Genomic DNA, 22,403 nt, shown 5'->3' with positions numbered 1-22,403 from the left:
AAAACATGCTTTAAGCACCACACTATCTAAATTTATCAACGGACGCGTTAAGTTTGTAACTGATTCGCTCCTGTCTTTTATGTATGTAATCCAACACCTTTGCCACGATTTAATATAAATCCACGCACACCAAATTTTGCCATTATCTTTGTTCGGAGGACATCATTAGTAGCTTTATAACATGAAGAAATATGTAGCACTTTTTCTGACTTTCATCAAAGTAATAGTCTTTTACAACTTGTGTATAGTAATACACCATATGTTGACATATTTAAACGCCATATTGTCAGCGTATTATAGTGCAGAGAAATATCGCCCACTACTTAAAGTTTTCTTGCTCTATGGCTGTGTTGGGGGTCATTGTATAAAGTCCCATTTTGTTAAGTCTCTGTTTGAACCATCCCCTCCATTTTCTGGCCTCTCGTCGGAAAGCTGTCGTAAACATTCCTGTAAACAAAGATAAACATTATTTATATAATAATGCGACGCATAAATATGAATTGATATCATCGTGTTTGGCAATTAATTTCTATATAATGATCGTTGAGCTTTTTACATTGCTCTATCATATTTGGAGTCAATAAGTCAATCGAAAACAGTATATGAAATACATAAATTGACCTTCTTCATATAATCGACATTTGAATGATTAACTCTCGAAGTTTTAATTGCTACTGACCAAGGTCGAATTAAGTTACTTAAGGACTGACTCACCATAGACTATAGGGTCGATACAGGCATTTGAAACAGCAAAGATGAACAACCCTCTCTGCACCTTCGGATCAATATTTACCGCTGACTGTCTGAAATGTTTACAAAAAAGTTATGATATAAATAAATATACATGTAACACCATTAACAGTAATTTTGTTTTCATGTATAATACATATTCATTCTTCTTTGTGGAATTCACTCATTCATAGTGTTTTCATACATCTTAGTTGATTGTTCCTTGTATGTTCTTTACAGGGTTAAAAACATTGTTAAAATATGCTTTTCTGCCGGTCAAAGATGAGTTTCAAACAACCTTAAAACTAATTATTCCATTTATCGATCGGAGTATTAGAAATGAATTATGTTATCTCTGGAATTGCAAGGTAAAGCCAATTAAATATAGCTCTTTTATCTATATCAGTCTATGTATAATTCAACAACACAATAAGGATCTACAGAAACAAAAATTAAAAACAAGTTCACCTACTTTAGTCTCCTTATAACCGTTTGTTCTAAGGAACAAATTTTAAAGACACATGCACCAACATTTTTCGTTAAACTGAAGTTTTGTTTATATATTTTAGATACACAGAATATTCATCACTGTCAAGGTGAACTTATATCGTTTGACTTATCTAGTTCTTGGAGTAAATTTGGTTTAATGTTTATAATGTCACAGAAGAAACAGAAAATGTTTTGTCGAAGAAAGAAAGTTGTTTCACGTCATTCAGGATATTGAATACTATTATTGCGTTTACATATCGCTTTACCGACCTCCAAACCTTTAAATCAATAGGAATTCGTGAAGAGTAAAATGAATTAAGACGTGAACTAAAGACCGCACAACGTGAGCCCGCATGAAATTGAGAGGAATCTAAACATAACCTCAAACAACAGACAATTTTGGGCAGGAGATGCTGAAAACAAAAAAACACTTGAGCTCAGCAAATATAAACATACAGTACAAACACAGAGCACTTGAAATACAAGGTAACATGACCTTGGTAAATAGCAACAGAGATAAAGGAGTATGATTCTTAAACCACAAGACGACATGCCCGTGTAAAATAGCAAGCTTCACAACGTATGGCACTTGACTTCTGTGATTGACACCATCGGGGCCCTGTGGCGTATTTTATGCTTCACCGTTTTGGTTATATCAAAATCATGATTTTGTTTATGTTATAAATGTGTTAGTACAACAAGGTTAACATTGTTTTTACCCCGTCTCAACAACATAAAAACAAAATCCGATGAACAGCATGATCTCTATGAGGAGGGCAACACAGAAACAAGAACGGCATAAGGTTAAATGGCCTTGACAGATTACAACCCAGAAGTAATGAAGAAATCATTAACTGCGACAAAGATTGAAAAACAAAGAGATTCAGAAGACAGGAAGAATTACACGCAAATTTCCGAAATTACAAAAGGAATAACTTTTTAAAAACGACCCCGCAGGGAAGGACCACTCTTTCACGACTAGACATGAGTAATGCGATTAAATCCATTGTGTTTCCATAAACCATGTGAACTTATTACCGGTATTTTCTGACATGAGACTACTTATTTCAATAAGATTAGGTTTTCGTCCAAAACAACATACTCGAAAATGAAATTCTTTGTGTTAACGAATTATTGCATTCAATGTTCTATGTATTGTTTTTCATGTTGTCCCAAAATTTGCGAAAGCTGATCAAAGGGTCAAAATTGTTTTCCAGTTCTACTAATGGTGTTTCTGTTTTATTGTTCAACATGCTGGTTACTTACTTGTCAATCCACCACCAAGCCGCCATGAAAAAATAAGGAGTCCAGCAAAGAACAAAAACTGTCACTGGAAAGAGAAACACACACGAATACGTAAACAAATGTGTTTATATTTGTATATAACTACGTTGTAACACTTCTGATGAGCGTATATAATTAACATTCGAATTCATATTTTCGTTTGGGAACACTTGTATAAAATGAGGACATTGCAGAAGAGAAAGCTAGAACTATATAACGTATGTTTACCAGATATGATTAGTACGAATTTGGAAAATAACCTCGGTACATTAAAAATAATGCAGGAGTAGAGATAATTCTGAAAGGAGATAGTTGAAACATTATTGATAGAACGACCGTAGCACAGTAGCAGATTGTAACTTTTGTGAAAGTATCGTTATTTAAAAACGCGCTCTTGTATCTTTACTGATCAAACTTATGTATACGAACACTTTGGTTTTTCGTGTAAAGTGTCATAGACAGACGTGTGGTCGTAGCCCTGACCTCAACAGGAAAGAGTAGACTATTTTAGGAAATTAGACATGTCTGTTTACGATTCATATGTCCGTTAGTTTTGATGTTATCAACTGAATTTTTCATCGCGGGGAATCGAGATCTTTGACCAAGATTTACATAAATGGTGTCGCCGAAGACTAAATAAACTGATCGCATTATATTTTAGAATGTTGAGCACAAGCATTATCTCGTCAATAGGCATTACTTATCTCGTGTAAACGGGATATTACCACAAACACTGATAGACATGTTTATGTTTCATGCTTATACAAAGAAAAATCGGTTGCAATTTTTCATGAATGTGCTTCTCGAATTCATTCAGTTTAAAAATAAGTTTTTCTATCAAAGCTGATAAATATTTGTTTTTGAAACGTTTCAAACATTTGGGTCTGTAGCATTTCAATCAGAAATGTGTAGTCTCAAACAGAAGTCCCGAGAGTATATACGTGTCAGGTGACTTGTTTACATCGCGTGTCGGAAAAAGTGCATTTGGTGTTGAGTGCCCTCGCAATAACCTGGCTACGCTCCTAGCTGATCCTTATACAACGGATCAGGCGTCGCAGAAGTTTGCTAGTTTGTTAATCTAATTCATCATTCAGAAAAGAATTTTCGGCATCAAAGCCAAAGACACCAAGATTGAAAGCCATCCTGCAATCGTAAGTTGATCACAAACAATTACGATCAGATGAAGTTTATATCTGATGATGCAATACTCTGTTTGCTTTCAACCCGGACAAATGTGAAAAACAGACCCATCGCGACCTAAAACCATTGTTTATTCGTTGGTTTTTTGTGTACATTGAACAATATTTGAATATTTTAAGATGTTAATGGATTTTCATCGATAAATGAAAAAAAAAAAAAAAACAATATAAAAAACAATCGACGAATAAATAATGTCATAAAACGAGGCAAAGCTGAACATTGACAATGAAAACATAAGGAAGGAGACCGTAAAATATAATTTTCACACTCAGCTATCTTCATAAACTTTATTTGTTCACCAACTATCCACAAACTCTATAATGATAAAGACGATCTAAAGAGTGCAAAGTTGCTACCTCTTTAGAACGAGATAGTCACAGCATTTAAACGAGAATTTTGTTTCTTTTTGGTTTTGGAAATGACTATTCACATGTTTTGAAGAATTACGGGTGTATTTTATACCGAATTTTCGGCGTGTTATTTCAGTTATAATCAATTACAGTATACAGAGAACATTACCAGGTCATTCAATTTTATCAAAATCAATGCATTTACAATCGATGTAGATGATACATACCTATAACCAATGTCATCTTCAATGTTCGTATTCTCGCCTTGCCTATCTTGCCTGCCCTAGCACACGACACAATCCCTTTTCCGGGTGGATAGCTGTGACATCGATATTTATGTGAACCAAACTCCAAACAGTCGTCTGTTAACAGAAAGAGTACTGTTTGTATATCAAATGTTCGGCTGTCAGAAATTAATGGCGAATTGGATTGATAAGCTAGTCTTACGTATGAGACTCGTAAGTGGCTACCATGTCAGGATCATGACACTTCGGAAAAATGGCAACATCGTTCGTCAATATCATCAGTCTTCATATGACCCTGGCGGTTTAAACGAGGTAAAGTCTTCAACACTTTTTTGTAGAATTGAATAGTAATGGCAATATAAAATTATGTTTTATTTATATCAAGATAATCGAAGCCTTCGTTATTAAAGAACTAGGCATTTGCCTCCACCTCGTTAAAGCAAAAACTACCTAGAGAGACTATTTTATTCAGAGTCCGGGACACTTCATTAAGATGTATCGGGCAATTAAATTCAGAAAGCAATACTGTGTTAACGTTTATGTATATTCCAACACTATTGATTTTACAACCAAGTGGGACCCTTAGGACATGATGAGTTGATCATGCTTTATACATCTTGAACCCGAGGTAAATTTCCTTTGCATCACAATCAAATGATACTCAATTTTTATTCATTTTTGTATGACAAATAGCTGCATAGCTATTAAGTTATAATTCTCTTCGATTACCTATGGGATCTTTCTATTACTGACTATTTCTGAAATATATTGTTCTGGAAACGCAATAAGTTTGCTTCTGTGAAGCAAACACGAAGACTCTTAGCAATAGGTACAGGAACAAACATGTTATACATCATTATTTTTCTGTAAAAACACACAAATTTGGAAAGCTTATATTTATATGTCAACACGACACACAACCTCGGCAGTTCTCCATTCATACTTATACAATGTGCCATACAATATTAATGCCAGCTTATGAGGGAAATGAATGCAGTGCTGTAAGAGAGATGAAAATACTTAGATAATAGGAGCATTAAAGCAAAGGAATGCCTTCATTTACAAATTTTGACGGTCGGCTTCATACCTGCAATGTACATTATACGTGGGAGTTGTAGCAAATGTAATTCGTTATTTGGGGTTCATTTCCTTCTCTTAATTCCTGGACATCGTAACCGTCCTGTACACGAGGAGGGAGGTTAACGAGTCAAGTAACCTGATTACAGCGAGGACACAAAAAAGGAAATCCGACAAATCAAAATTATAAAATTGATTTATTAAATGAATATCAATAGAATACAAAAGGAAGCCAATAGAAGTATTTAAGAGCCTCTTTCGAGAACGTCTCATCGACGTATTATAAAATTCACGAGAGTTTAACAGTGCATCAAGTTACCGGATAACCTACCTGGTATCGCTTCACTTAATACGTATTGAATTACATTATAAAACATGGATTAAGGTGTAATACCTATGGAACGAATGTTCCTGTACATTGTGAAAAAACATGTTTTGACCCCATAAAAGAAGCTCCACTTCCGGGTCACGTCAGTAACGTCCCGTCACGAGACAAGGAAATATCACCGGGAAAAGCGTGAATTTATCTGTTCAAGAGAAAAGAAAGTCCTGAGAATTTTATCTAGCAACGGAGGTCGTATACATTGTTTCATGAAGTACTACATGCACCATTAAAGCCGAACAATGTTGCCTATGACGGAGTGATAAGGTTATTGAAGATACATTTTATCCACACCATATCCATTAAGAGATCGGAACGAAGGGGGAATTGTAAATTTTGACAGCGATCCGTAACGTTTCAGAACGTTATGATTTTGAAGTTCTCAGATTCAATCTGGACTAAACTGTTCAGATTCAGAGAATTTTAAGAAGCAAAATTAACCCTTGCGTTTGCTACAGAACAGAAATAACTTGTATAAGGTAAAATACAATCACAAACAACAAATGGAGTGAAACAATAACAAAATGCCAAGTCCATGCTATAGATATTCAGATGTTTCTTGAAAGGGCATGATTGTTATTAGAAGGATGAAATTGTCGCCACTGCGGTAAAGTGTTTTATATAAAGAAGGCATGTTGTAAACTTGCTACATTGAGCAATAAAGCATTGCCTTAATTGAAATCTGAATACATTCTACCACTCTTACAGGAAATTTGTAAGGGATAGGTGGGACCAGATGTATATGTGGTCAAGGGAGATGGCTCTGCATTTTTCGGACGCGAATGGTCACAGGAGATCACACTTGCTTGAATAAATGATAAAGAGTACCTATAGTCTACATACAGAGCACAACCTTACAGAAGGATTAGACGTCGTTGTGGCACGTGTTTGTTTAAATGATATTTGAGGTACGTTGAAAGACATAAAGATTACATTTACGCTATTGCGAGGTTCACATCCACGATTTTGTAGAACTCTATCATTATCATTTGTAATCGAACCCAAAGCTGAAATTGTCAGGCTAGTGAAAGCAAGTGATTTTACCAAGGATAGAACATTCTGACTTGAGAACACACATAGTACCTATGATGGAGAAGGAGGAATTTTAAAAGTGATAGTGAAACCAGCTCTTGAAATTGGTCAGTATCCACTATGGATGATTTTGCGGCTCAAACTGGCGGACAAAAAAGTTCACTGAGCTGAATATTTTGAATTGAACATTAGATTTTATTTATCTAACTTCATTTGTGTTGGTGAAAGCGCGCAAGGGGTAATACTGGTAGAGAAAACTAGAATACCAAGAGAAAACCCACGTGCTCGGGCGGGTGACCCCATACATTTTCACGTCCGAACCCCGTAAGTCTAGGTGAAAGAGGAATGTGTTTCCACAAAGCTAGATCTTCACAACGCCCACATTGAAAGAAGAATGAATTGTTCTTACCATTAACACAGGAATATGTTTATACCACTTTAGGAGATTGGCGTCGCGTAATTGGCAGAGGATTAAAACGGGTGCAATGCATTATTTAAGAAATGATAATCCCCATAAGATCAGCAGGGGATAAGTGACAAATCCGATCAATGTACTGGAACGTCTTGGCAAGCATTCTAATTCCTTATAGACATCAAATCAGAACAGAAGATAAGGGCAAAAATAGAAGTACAATAATCTACCAACACATCAAAACTCAAAGCATTGTTTGGACTTGTCAGCAATTATGGACGGTTTTGCCCTATTTCAACACATTTCTACACCCACTACACAAGTTACTAGAAAAGAGACACAAGGTGCATCCCAAGAAAAGAAAAGGCTTGTCATGTCACATTTCAATCAATCAATTTGGTATGCAATACCTCATCAATAGGTTTTGATGCAGCCTATCGGAAGATGTCACTGAGCGACTGACATCATAATTATCAAGGTAATTGAGTTTAGCTAAAAAGATTGTGCCCATGATGACAAAGAGGGTTTAGCAATGGTTTTGGTTGCCAAGTATTTCTACCATCATATGTTTGGATGGAAATTAACACTCATCCCAGACCACAAGACCTAAGTAGCAATATTGAACACAGCTAACGGTATTTCAATGACAACAAATGCTAGGATGCAAAGATACCCCATGTTTCTCTCTGGAATCAACTGTGATGTTAAGTATAAACATGAAAATTTCCATGGAAATGGTTTGTCGCACAAGGTAACAAACAAAAGAAATGAAGACGACGAAATCGTGTACTCGGTCCAATATTAACAATTTGACAATCCACCTGTGACTGAAAAGAGACAGCACACGATCCAACACTCAGAAGCTATTTATGGCAATCGAAAATCATTGCACACGAGAATTTCCTATGAGGAAGACTAGAGTAATTATACCGCAGCTTCATTAGAGAAAGGCGCCGAGGAGCTATGGTGGTCGGAATTGGATACGGATATCGAAGAACGCGAATATGAAGAAGTAAAAAAAATGCACCATGTATACACCCTTGAGAGTGTCTCATAAGGTAATGGGAACGTATTCAAATCGGTTATGCTTGAAACTGTTTCTCATTGTTGTTGACGCATTTAAAATAACAGGATGTTGTACAGATGGAAAGCATGATGGATGAGAATAAGATAAATGTGTTAAAATGTCTAAAAGCTGCATTTACAATAGCCGTACAACAGACTCTCAAAACGACTTTTAAGAGCCGTTCAAATCAGGTTGGAATCAGGAAATATGAAGTTGGTATTGTACAGTAGAGAGAGACTTGTTATTCATGTTTGCATATTCTTCTACTCCCCTTACAACAACGACTAAGAGGGAAGAAATTTGACATCATGACTCGATCTTTTTCCTCTATTCATTACAAGGAATCGTGTAGAAAAAAAAAACGGCAGGATGAATTGCGAACTAATCAACAAATAAATGTTTGGAAAACAGGTTAATACGTCATCATTATGCCTGCAGGAGTAACCAGAAATAGTTATCTTGAACTGTAATCGACCACACTGTCCAGTGTCATATTTTAGTAAAAATAACCCAGGAGTGAAATTGCGTCGTCATTGTGATCAAAATCAAGGACGAAACCCTTACCCCATAACAATTATTAAAACCCGTATTCACCAGGTCGTTTAATGCTGCGGCAACTACTCCACCAGGCATCGTGATCACACGACAGATATGGTTAAGTTATCTACAACTGTTTAGCCACCATTTTCTCCGCCGGTAAATCGTCAGGCAGAACATCTCACATATACCTTATAACTCCAAGCTACAGAGATGGATCACGGAATTCTGAAGTTTAAGAACTACAGGACTGTTACTGTTGGATCAAGTAGTACATGTAGTCGCACTGTATACACGAAAAAGTCATTCCGATGTAATAATTTATTATCCAGTTACACGATAAATATTCTTCTAAGAGTCATATATAGGAATAAAGTGAATTGAGTTATTCAATGTTACCCGCGTGTAACAGTGTAACTCTTTGAAGAGCAGTAAAGATACATAGTTCCCGAAACGAATATAAAGGCTGTCGTTAACTTTTATATAAGGAAAACATGACAACTTTAGCGGATTATTTTGTAATTTATATAAAACACGTTCGAATTCGAGGTGTGACTGGACTTTCTTTATCTAAACTAAAATTAAACCACCACATAATAGGAAATGTACTACTAGTCTACTTAAGATAGAAAATCTGATCTGCGTATGCTATGACAACAGCGTGAGTCTGACATTCAGTGTATACGTTTTTATTGATTGATTTCGTGATGCCTGCAAATTGTAGTCTCAGTAGAGCTAGAAAAGTGTATTAGTTTTTTAACCAGTGTTAAACCATTGTTAAGAAACACAATCTGCATTTGATCTGTAGCTAAGTAGCAGCGATATGTAGCGAATGGTGTAGAAACCATAGAAGACTAGGAATAGGGTTTCAGTTATCATTCTGCACAACAACTCTATCAATTGGAGCCAATCATATTCTCTCTGAATAACTAGATGTAATACTACGAACTACATGCCGTACATAACCTTTATAAAACAATGGAAATTTCTATGAATGAAGAATATTTAACTCGTCTTGTCCACTTAACAGTTACTAAAATATTCTACAGCTGTTCGGAGAGTAAGATATATTAAGAGGTGGGAAGGAGTATATCACTAAATCTGCGATATATTTCAAAAATATTTCATTCAACTGGGAAAACTATTAGGCATGTGCAATTACTCATTGAAAATATGATATTCATGATATTTCTTGGAAATCGATTAATAGTTAGACCTCATTAATACATTTTATACATCATATTAAAATTAATGAAAACAACTGTAGAGAGGTCATTAGCTTCGAGTATTTTCAAATTCGACCTGATTATAGGTACATCGTGCAGCTTTACTTTGGTTAATACTTATGGTGTGAAATTTTCATCAAAATTGTGGATTTGCGTAAATTTAGTTTAATTTACAGCAATTTCTGAGTTGGTAATCAAATAAACCGTGGTTCGAGCGTAACTCACGGTACGTATTTTGTTACGGAGAATAGAAATTGCAGGGTATTCGGAAAAACCTCGTTTAATTCAAATCTGTCATTGGTCCTTGTCGGTTTGTTTAACGTAACGTTTAATTACTATAAGCTGTGTTTAATGTATTGAAATGTCAATAGATGACGTCGTATAGATGATGGTTGTTTCTCTTCCTCTTCTTCCAGTGCTGATATGTATAAATAACAAATTAGCTGTCGATTGCCTTTGTTATCAGAATTAGAAGAAAACATGGTCATTACTTCAACATTTTCTTCTCTAGTGAATGTGAAGTGGATTCCAGGCAGTACAATAGTCAAATGTGTAAGTAAGTGGCGCAATTTCTCGTCCATCAGCGACGTGAAATCTTAACGATTTCAACACTGGCTAGAGCAACACAAATATTTATCAATCGAATATATATGCATTATTCAACTTTGACTTCAACGTCAAAAACATATCGTGAAAGACGTGTTGTACAACTCCCATAATGTGTGATTATGGCTTCGAAATTAGTACTATTTCACTACGTCTTTATGGATTGACTTTATATGTCAGGTTGTTATAATGGATTGTTTTATATGTCAGGTTGTTATAATGGTTGACTTTATATGTCAGGTTGTTATAATGGTTGACTTTATATGTCAGGTTGTTATAATGGTTGACTTTATATGTCAGGTTGTTATAATGGTTGACTTTATATGTCAGGTTGTTATAATGGTTGACTTTATATGTCAGGTTGTTATAATGGTTGACTTCATATGTCTGGTTGTTATAATGGATTGACTTTATATGTCAGGTTGTTATAATGGTTGACTTTATATGTCAGGTTGTTATAATGGTTGACTTTATATGTCAGGTTGTTATAATGGTTGACTTTATATGTCAGGTTGTTATAATGGTTGACTTTATATGTCAGGTTGTTATAATGGTTGACTTTATATGTCAGGTTGTTATAATGGTTGACTTTATATGTCAGGTTGTTATAATGGTTGACTTTATATGTCAGGTTGTTATAATGGTTGACTTTATATGTCAGGTTGTTATAATGGATTGACTTTATATGTCAGGTTGTTATAATGGATTGACTTTATATGTCAGGTTGTTATAATGGTTGACTTTATATGTCAGGTTGTTATAATGGTTGACTTTATAGGTCAGGTTGTTATAATGGTTGACTTTATATGTCAGGTTGTTATAATGGTTGACTTTATAGGTCTGGTTGTTATAATGGTTGACTTTATAGGTCAGGTTGTTATAATGGTTGACTGTATATATCAGGTTGTTATAATGGACTGTTGTATATATCAGGTTGTTATAATGGACTGTTGTATATATCAGGTTGTTATAATGGACTGTTGTATATATCAGGTTGTTATAATCGATTGTTGTATATATCAGGTTGTTATAATGTATATATCAGGTTGTTATAATGGACTGTTGTATATATCAGGTTGTTTTAATGAACTGTTCTATATGTAAGATATTTATAATGGACTGTTTTGCATGTCAAACGAACAAGTGAGTTGTAATGACAATGATCGAAGCCCACAAGAATTTACTTCATGTTATATTTAGGTTATAGGTTGATACAATAGTGTCAATCATTACAGTATAACCCAAATAAACAGTTCCGATATCGGAGCTCCAACAGCCATCGACTTTCTACATTAACCGAGGAATTCGGACTTGTGCTTCCTTATTTGGTTGTAATGGGGATTATTATTTCTTATCATTTCTTGATATCGATGTCGCGAACTCGTAGTTTTAAATTACTAGATAATAATTGATAATTGCTTTTTTAATCCCCGAATATTGATTTTTGATGTAATTGAAATCCTTGCTATCACCAGTTCTTATCGTAGATTACTATGTTTAATACCTGTTCTATTCATCGATATCATTTACATTTCTCGTCCTTTTCTGACATTATTGTCATCAGCTTTCATTTGTGACGAGCAACAAGATTAAAACATGTTGATACACCGAAATGCTGATCAGTTTACATTAAAGCACAGAAAATCCTATACTACTGTTGGTAGAGTACAGAATGAGTCACCAGCAATGGTCGAAATACTAAATATTAAAGACTATCCGAATAGGCAGTCAAGCATCTAGGTTAGAATTCTCTTAAGGTAATCTAACAACGCCAAAAGAGCAAACATACTTCCTGGGTCAGCTACAACTCCTGACAGATGAAACTAAATGATGCTCCCACGCTAAATGTGCAGTCCGTTTACAGGAAATAAGGGTAAAAGACTCCGTCATAAAACTGTATATAATACTGTACATTGTCACAAATTATGACAATATAAGATAAAGTAAACGTTGGAGAAGGAATGAGGTGAAACCTTACACAACCACTGAAAACATTCAAGGAGAAGCAAAACAAACCTTTTGACTTGTCATTGACTGAAATTGATGTTAGGCTTTGAACATGAAATTGGGGAAGGTATGCGGGATTATTTGAAATATTTGCTGATGTGATGCAAAAATACATGGATGTAGGCTCCGTACATTGCAACGAAAACAACATGGATAGCTTTCTACTAAACTGCATGATAAACGTTCAATTTCATATTGTGAATTTTCCATTTCTGAATGGCAATATTCCTGCATCTTCAACCTATATTTGTATGTCACAGTTGATATTCAATGGGCTGTTCCCAGTATCACGATTTTCGTGCAAGAACACGTTAACTGACTGACAAACTCGTAACATAATGGTTAAAAAAATGCAGGTTGATAGAAATTATGTGCAAATTTTAAAGTCGTCATAGTGATATCATTTAGAAATATTCTATTTCTTTGTTTGACATGAAGCTTGACGTAGCTGATGCTCGTTAGTTTGCCTGTTGGTTGTATACTTTGTTTTCCGTTGAGAACGTGACATTACTTACTTAAACTGACCAATGTTTATATGGCGGGTGTCAACTTTTACTCTTCCGGAACACCTGGTCTTATTCTCCTTGTACTTTTAAAGGAGTTTTCACGCGAATCTTTCTTTTGTTCATATTTTGCCCTTATTTGATGGAATTGAATTATGATTATTTTGCCGTTTTGGTATTTTCTCAATGATTTTTTTAAATGTCTTGTGACCTGCTTTGATTGATAAGTTCTTCGATAAGAAGTCAGTCAACAGGGGGGTTGGGGTTGGGGTTGGGGTTGGGGTTGGGGTTGGGGTGGGGGCGTTGGTGGAGATGGTGGGCACAGTTAAATGATTTACCACCAAACACGACGAACACGTTGTCATTCAGTAATTCTCTCATTTTTATGATTAATTCGTATTTTTTTTTATTTTTTTTTATCTGTGCGTATTTTACATGAAACACACTTTAGTATAATTCACAATCATATATTTGTTCTGTCGTTCACCTTTCGTTGAAAAAGAAAGGTCTCATAACAAGAGAACAAAGGTATTGTGGTGTGAGATCTTTTTTTGTAGGAGAAATGCCTTTTTGATAAGGGTATTGAAGATTTTATTTAATTCTATTTCTTGAGTAAACAATATCACAAAAGAATGTAACCCAGATTTGCTTGTGCTTAGAATTGTGGTCAATAGTTTTGTGGTTGTATAGATAGACAAGGTTGAACAGATTGGCAAGGCTGTTAAGAATATATTTAGTGTCATTTATGAATCATGAGAATGATCTGTTGATCTTTAACACTACATTGTGTATTGCGATAAGATTGGTGTCTTTAGACATCTGAAACATCCATGGAAATTGAACGTTTCCCTCTCTCGACTCAAGTGTCTTTGATTACTTGTGAGGCTTAAAATATCAAAGTTGGAGATCACAGGTAACAAATACATTGATTTCTCTCTTTAATATGTTAGATAAGTATCTTCTTTAAAAAACAAGAAATGTAATGATCAAGGCTACCGTTTATACCCACTTTAATTGGAAGTCATGGCAAATGTCAAGGACTCAATTTTTTTAAAACCAAAAGTGTGGATATAAACATGACTGATCCATTAACTTCTACACGGATGAAACGCATATCACGCATTTGTTTAGTGGTAAGGAGCATATGCATTAAGTGAATAATATCTTACACGTAGTGAAAAATAATAATCTACTTTTTCCCTGTATATTCTTTCATCGTTATTTTGTAGGTATTGGTTGTTACTTTCTAATCGGGTTGTGGTCGTTATCTTGTTAGAACCGCAGTTTGTTTATATGAATTAGAACAGCATGCTTTATTATGTAATAATTATTATCATATTATAACGCAGAATGTTGACTGGTACTAAATATTTTTTTTTCAATTTGTTATATCATTAATACAGTCTCGCGTTAGATGATCTGTAAGGGACAAAGAAACTGATTCCCGTGTAAACGACACACCAGTGTCGAGATGGCCAACAATCGAAGTAAGTTTTTCAAAGCACGCGTCACTGAAATTTTATAAAGGGCAACCTTAACATTTATATAATTTATATATCACACTCCTCATGATGTGCGATTAAATTCATTTTATCCATGTAGACAGAGCCTTCTTTTTCGTGTCACTAAGATGGAATATTCCTTTCCGAAATACACAGAATAGGCTTATATAACACATCCGTCACGGCAATATCTAATACTGAGCAACCATCACAGATTAGTTTTGATAAGAACATCCGTCATGATGTATCCCTTCTTCAAAACATCCGCCATAGCGTAGTTATATAACGAATACCTGCCACAGCATAGTCATATATAGAATACTCATTTCAGTATAGTTTTATATCGAACACCCGTCGCCGCATAGTCATAGATGGAACACCCTCCACAGCATTGTTTTATAAAGAACACCTGTCACAGCATAGCTTAATATAAAACACCCGTCACATTTGTAGCTATAGAGCTTTGCGTTTTATTATATTTGCCGACCTGTGGTTTTTGAAACTCATTATCCTACATTTCTTATACCTACCATGTTCCTACACACTCGAAATATAAACAGCCAATCCGTCACCGTATTGTCATAGTGTTTAGTGTACATTCGGCAACGTATTGTCGTACTAAATTGAGAACAGCCGTCACCGAATTGCCGTACTGTACTAATATTTCTGCTAACATTCAGTCAAAAATTAGAGCCAAAGCTTTTTAAAATGACTTTCATGAGTCGCCCACATATATAATCCTCTATTGATTTCATATAAGACTGTATCTTATTTATCATTATACGAAAGATTCATGACTAATTCATTTCATTTATAATCTACTTATTTCCATATTTCCATAATATTCTTTAATCTGTAATGTTTCTGTAATTGGGCTTGCATTCAGCTGAAGAAATCATAATTACGAGATATTTATTTTCTTTACAGAGTTAGGAATAACACGCATTCTTCCCTATTCCCTAAAGAACTGAATATAATGAATAGCTATTCAGGTTAATTTCGCAGGAACTAATATTATCAATTCTCTAATGAAAACGATGCAACACGACAGACGACGAAACGATAGCCGAAGGAAGTGGTGAATAAAAAACTCATTAAGGACTTGATATCAATTCTTTAAGGATGCAAATTTTTGCAAAAAATCCGGATGTTACTTTTTTTTCTAAAAACATCTTTCACATCAAAATGTTTTAATTTTGATGTTAAAGTAATTTAGAGTTGCAGCAATGGTTCGGCAGACTGGCAATGTTTGGTCGATATGAAGCCTTCCTTGTGTATTTTTTTTTCAAGATTTCTCAAATGTTTGTGGTAAAGGTAACTACATTCTGGAAATTCATATTTTATGTGTTAGCTTTGTAATCGAAAAATTGTGGAAAAGAAGTGAAGTGAGATATTTTGATCACAGATTTATAATACAGCTTCACAGTACTACTTGTGGACTGTTTAGTGCCATAAATGCTATCATTCTTGTTATCACGTTTTAATTCATTTCGAGAAGTGACACGGTTGAGAACATGTATGAGCTGACACAATGTCATGTATTTATGCATTCAATTTTGAAAATCATCAAATTTGTTACTGAATGTGGTAGATGCACCTCATAATCTTGTGTTGATATTAATTGCAACCAATCGTCAGTCGCCCTCTAAGTATTAACAATTAGACCCTTGGCATCACTGACGAGTCTTAAAAGAACGGAAAATCTGTATGATGCTGCTTAGCCTATTGTTTGAATTACCGTACAATGTATGTAATTATAGATCTATTTTAAATTTGCTATTCTCTAGTATATCATACAATGGAGATCGGTCAGTTACAGAACACAAACCTTCCTCAAATTGGTGGTCATCGACACTAAAAGTGAAGGAGTCAAGGAAAACGTTGGAAGGATAGGAAATTCAAAGATACAGATCCCAAATTGCAACGAGAACATTTGACCAAATTCTTACGGAATACCGTGTATAAGGGTCTCTAGATTCTTAGCATTCGAGAAAAAATGTTTCTTATTAAATGGAGGTAAGATATTAAGGTCAAAGTAAGCGGGGTCGCAATATGTCATCTTATAGGTGACAGATTAACACACCAAAAAAGTATATTACAATGGATTTAAAATGTCTACAGGTTTCAGTAAATTAAGCAGATTTCGGTGAAAAAAGGAATTCTGTAAGGCAACAATATTCCGAAGTCGAATGCCGTTTAGAAAATCGCTCAATGTCAATTGTTTTTAGGAACTCGTATCATTAAAGATATACATAAAAATGCGTGATTTGCTTTTGAATAAGCTATATTTCAACACTTTTTGTGTTTTATTTTTAATAAAAGAGACTTTTCATAAATTTGATTTTTTTGCAATCTAAAAATGAATCATTTTCCCTGCTTGCATATGACAAAGTAGGATGCTGTTGCTTACAATTTGCTGTAGAAACTCCTCTAATTATATACAAAACACATTCCTTTCAGATTTATATAGATTTCGTGTTAGGATAAAAAATCAATAGATACATTATTTTCCGCGAAATGACAGCAGCCCTAATGGAAAACAATACTATATGGTGAAAATCTGACGCGACATATATCCAATATATATATATTCCGTATCTTTCTCTTAGACAACATGATGTATTGACTTTATATTAAAGCAGCGAAGAAATACTTGCATCCTCTCGAGACAAGGGCAGGTCACTAGTAATTTACTGTCTACAATTGTCTTTTGTGTTTCTTTCCTTTCAACCAGTAATCTGGGTGAATATCTCTTCGGCGATTTGAAATATTACAAAAAGAATTGTGTCTCAAGATCTCATGCTCGCGCAACGCATGCATGCACACAAAATTACATTTTAATGATATTTTGATTTCACACTTACCTTTAGCCTGTTTGGCTTTTTTCGATATTTTGTAGAGAATCAGTGAATATGACGTGGTGATGATGAATAACGGTAAAGCGTACACTGTGATGACGTTGAACAGGTTATATGCGAGCTCGTGTTTTGGGGTAGGAAAAAAGTTAAAAGTGACGCACTGAGTGTACCACTTGAACACTGGATGATTCTCCACATGAAATATAACACCCTGAAAAACATAAACAGAAAAATTGAAAATCTCCTTGCGTTGAACAGTACACGTACACTAAAATGAATATTAATAATGATTAAAAAATTTAACCTCCGATACAAAAAAAAAAAAAAAAAAAAATATTATAACAACCCTGACACATCTAGATAAGAATGGAAACACATCATAATCTGATAACAATACTTGTAAAATCAACTATTCATCCTGTTGTTTTAAACATACAAGTCTACTCAGGCATCGTAAGGCATTCAATTATGTATGTCAGGTTAAGGTGTTGTTCTGATTAAATCGACGAATCTATTTCAAAGTTAAGACGCAAACTGATATTGAATAATACTACGATGTTTTGATAGCTTTTAACCAAAGAACAAAGTGGACATGTTTACCAACACTGAATCATAGAGATTGCTTAAATGCATGCATCAGCATGTCTTTTTAACTTATGACTGAGAAAATGTCAGATATTACTCTCTATTCGAGTTTATGTTTACTTTCATTTCGATCCAGTTGTACCTCAGCGACTGTAAAGGAAATTGCAATGATTTATGACTAGCAACTATGGAATGTCCAAAACGACATCGAAAATACACGCGTGAAAAACCACAATGACATGCACGAACAACAATAAAAAGTATATAATACTTCTTAGGTGAACACAAACAATGTTGTTACCATTCAGGCTAATAAATAAGTAATATTACATTTGTAGTTTAATAGGAGTTTCACCATGATAAAGTAACTGTATACTGTATACTTATCATGTTTAAGTAAAAGTTTCACCAAACAGATGAATCAGTTATTTGTCAAAAACATCTGGTTTTGGTAGACGTTTCACCAGACAGATGAATCAGTAATTTAAGATACATCTATTTTTGGAAAAAATTTGCCAGACAGATGAATTAGTGAACTGTAAAAACATCAGGTTTTGATACCAATTTCACCAGACAGGTCAATCAGTGTACTAAATAAAATATAGTGTTTTGGTAGAAGTTTCGCCACACAGATGAATGAGTATAGTGTACAAAAACATGTTTAATAAAAATGTAAAATATCAATCACGCTACCGTTTCCTTTTTTGTAAGTACTCTTTCGTTATAAATGAAACCAAACATCAACATACCCCGGACATATATATCCACGCTTTTCTCATATGTCAATTTTTCTTGTCTTAACCTATGGTTGAGACAACCCTTAGGTGTTTCTTTCATGTTCTGAAAACGATCGTATTCGAAGACAAATTGTGATAGCTATTCTGCTTCCCATTTGAGAAATGGTCGCATTCGAAGACAAATTATGATAGCTTTGAATTGTCCATAAAGAATGAGCAAAACATGGACACCTGTTGTGAAATCAAAAGGAAATTGTCGCATTTTGACAGGTGGCAACAGACAATTTTTCCCCGCCAGCGAGTTTCCGGAAGTGGAAATCACGATTGCAGCGTCGTATAATGATTTATTCAGGGATCTTCATAAAGACGCGTGTTGATCAGAATGTGAATGGAATGTCGACAGTTCACCGGATAAAATACCATTGATTGGAAATGTCTCTTCCATAGCTTTCTGACAGACATCGCTGTACATCTTTATGTTATGCATACCCTGATGAAGTTATGTCAGACTAGTCCATGTAAATAATATTGCTTCTCGAAGCATATAACTGTGTGACGTTTTCTTTTTTTTGAGATAAATTATGCAACTTTCATTCTGGTGAACGGAGACGTGTGTTAGATGTGTGAGATAATTACCATATGATATTTCTGTAAACCGTTCTAGCTGAAAAAGAGTCGATCATATAAGCACTGTATTTTACGACAACGACAAAAAACTAAGCAAAATCAGTTACATGTAAGAGTTCATCACCGCATAATTAACGCAATATTTAAAAAAAAAAAATAGATAAGATAAACATCCCTACTCATTAATGTATTTAGAATCGAATGGATAGAAGCGTTATACACCACCACCACCACCACCACCACCACCACCACCATCATCATCATCATCATCATCATCATCAATTCATAGATCATGAAGCTTAAGAACAGACACATTGTACGTAGTTACACCGTAAAAGTATCTGATAATATAGATACTTAGATCACAAACACCACTAAGATAAAGAACGCCTTCATGGACTGTCATGGAATGACTCCATGACTCCAATATATCACACTAATAGACACATAGATTTTATTGTAGCACATAGATTATAAGACATTCACCAGAGGCTATAAATGACATATAGTTGTAACGTCAATGGGAATGCTTGAGATTGGAGCAATTTTGCAACTCAAGAATCTTTGTCAGGGAATACATTAAAACATGGACTGTTTTGGTCTGGCCTAGTCTGCTTCCTTTTTTGTGGTCCCAAATTTTGGTCTAGTCTGGTCTCATCCAAAATTTTGATCTAGTCTCATTGATCAAGCCCTTATGTTTGCCTGATCTGCCCCTTCCTCCGGATATAACATTGATTAGAGAAACGATGAAAGTGTTTCATACTTATGTTAGGCTACGCAGTCATTGTCCACATTACTTTGTCTCGTCGATTTGTTAGTCAATGGACATAACATCGATCAATAGATATCAATGAATGAAATCCTAGGTAACCAATATATAACTGGATGTAAAGTATCTAACATTGAATGCTTTTTCCATTTCGATTTATTTTCACGATTTTGTCTGGAATAAACAATTCAATGTCATAAAAATGATGCGATTGAGAGATTAAGATTGCTTTGCTTTTTATCAATAGCAATCAATTTAGTGTTGCTAGAAAGACAAAGTCCAAACACATGGTATCGCTGTATCAGTCGAACTGGCATGGAGGTTTGTGTCAACACTTGGTGCTTGTTTTAGCGACTGTTACTCTTCACTGAGGTATCAATATTTAACAACACCACAGGTATTCAGATAAGTGATGTGCACAATGGCTGCAATGACTAACAGGTTGGTTGAGTAATTTCAATGTTGGGAGTTTGTGAAGTGACCAGTGGGTTACATGTTATAAACGGGATTTCGATTTATTGTTATCCATTAAGAAAGACAAGAACATTAAAAACAATCAACGAGATCAACTAAAGTATGCACAAAGAAAGTGTTTGCAAGCAGGACTTTGATTTGTAGATATTCTTGGAAGAATTGAGACCAAACCGAACGAGCCCAAAATTTGGGAACACAAAATGCGACCATACTAGACCAAACCAAAATTTGTGACCACAGAAACAGGAATAGACCATATTGTGTTATATCGCATGCCCTGTCGTTTGTGTCGGAATACATCCCCTGTGGTTTGGTATTTTGCTCATAACGATGACTAGAATCAAATAAAGTCAAACTGAACCAGTCATAAAAAAAAAACCACTTAAAGGTCAACATGTACGATTATTCTTAAAATGCCGACAATCATTTTCAATATGCGATTCATGGTTTCCTATGGTCGCTCTCTAGTGAAAACACTTGCAAAAAGGTATCTTGTAAATCTTTCAAAATCATATATCCTCATTAGGAAATGGTGTCACTGATTAGTTAAAAACATCACCTGACACAAGGAAGCGCCTGCCTCCACGGCGAGCTTTATGGTCTCTCCCCAAATCGAATTCATACGAGGAAAAAAGTTGTTTCTGTGAATATCAGAAGGTAACGGGGTCTTTAAATAGGAGCAGAATTCATGCAGATAGCATGTTACATGAAACCTTCAGGTAAATAAACATTCATATATCCCTTCAACTATGGCTATCGACGCATATCATTTGTATTGAGGACTTTTATTCCTAAGTTGACCAGATGAGATTTCTTTTTAGTGCCGTATTAATTGCAAAAACTCACTAAAAAGGATTCCGCAAATCGTAACGCATGAAAAAATCCATTCTCTAGACGTAGTAACGAGCTTCGGTCACATCGAATTTAAATTGCCCAAAACAAACAAAAAATACCAACATGTAAAATATAATCATATTCCAGATTTAAATTTAATAAAGATAGAACAGAATATGAACATATGAGATATTTACACGGAGAAAAGTACAAGGAGTATAAGACCAGGTGTTCTGGAAGAGTAAGCGTCTTCTGCTTTATTGGATACCACTTCCGTCATGTAGACATTGGTCAATTCAAATAAGTAATGTTACTTTTACAGACGAGAAAAATGTATACAACAACAGAACCAACAGGAAAACTAACGAGTATCAAACACGACACGCTTCATATCACACAAAGAAATGAAACATCAGATAACTATGACGACAGCAAAACTTCCCGATCATTTTCATCGACCGGCATCATTTGAAACCATGTTTTGCGAGTTTCCATTAAATGACAACTTTTTGCCATAACATCATGACGATGGAAACAGGCCCTTGAATATCGAATCAACTGCGACCTTTTAAAAAAATTGGTTGGGGATACAGGGGTGTATCCAAAGAAAAAAAGTTTTTTTACAGATGTATTTACAACTTTTATAAAGTATTCTTAAAATATGTACCCTAGAAAACATGTATTGAAATTCATTGTTTAGCTCTACTGTATATTTTATACAATACTTGAAAATACATAAAGTAAACACTGCTCGTGGACTTTTTTTGTCCCAGAAGTTTGTAATAACCTGTATGTCACATTTTGATTCATTCAAATGATGGCATTGTTCAGAATATACACATATACTTGATGCTGTTCTCAAATTATTAGAT

General features: G+C 34.7%; 1 protein-coding gene across 1 annotated transcript in view; it reads right to left on the bottom strand.

Moving 5' to 3' along the window:
- Window positions 1-319: 319 nt before the first annotated feature.
- Window positions 320-22,403, bottom strand: part of LOC132548971 (adipokinetic hormone/corazonin-related peptide receptor variant I-like) — a 61,187-nt gene continuing 39,103 nt past the window's right edge. Inside the window, exons 2-6 of the mRNA XM_060212872.1 lie at window positions 17,512-17,716; window positions 4,280-4,414; window positions 2,485-2,548; window positions 715-803; window positions 320-447 (exon numbers count right to left, since the gene is read on the bottom strand). Of these exons, the coding sequence (XP_060068855.1) occupies window positions 320-447; window positions 715-803; window positions 2,485-2,548; window positions 4,280-4,414; window positions 17,512-17,716 (621 nt within the window). The remainder of the gene's footprint in view (window positions 448-714; window positions 804-2,484; window positions 2,549-4,279; window positions 4,415-17,511; window positions 17,717-22,403) is intronic.

Source organism: Ylistrum balloti, unplaced genomic scaffold (genome assembly GCF_031769215.1).
Source record: "Ylistrum balloti isolate Yb309-2 unplaced genomic scaffold, AGI_CSIRO_Ybal_v1 Utg370038, whole genome shotgun sequence".
Taxonomy (NCBI): Eukaryota; Metazoa; Mollusca; class Bivalvia; order Pectinida; family Pectinidae; genus Ylistrum; species Ylistrum balloti.
Note: the sequence above shows the minus strand (reverse complement) of the source record. Positions and strands in the feature narration are given on the sequence as shown.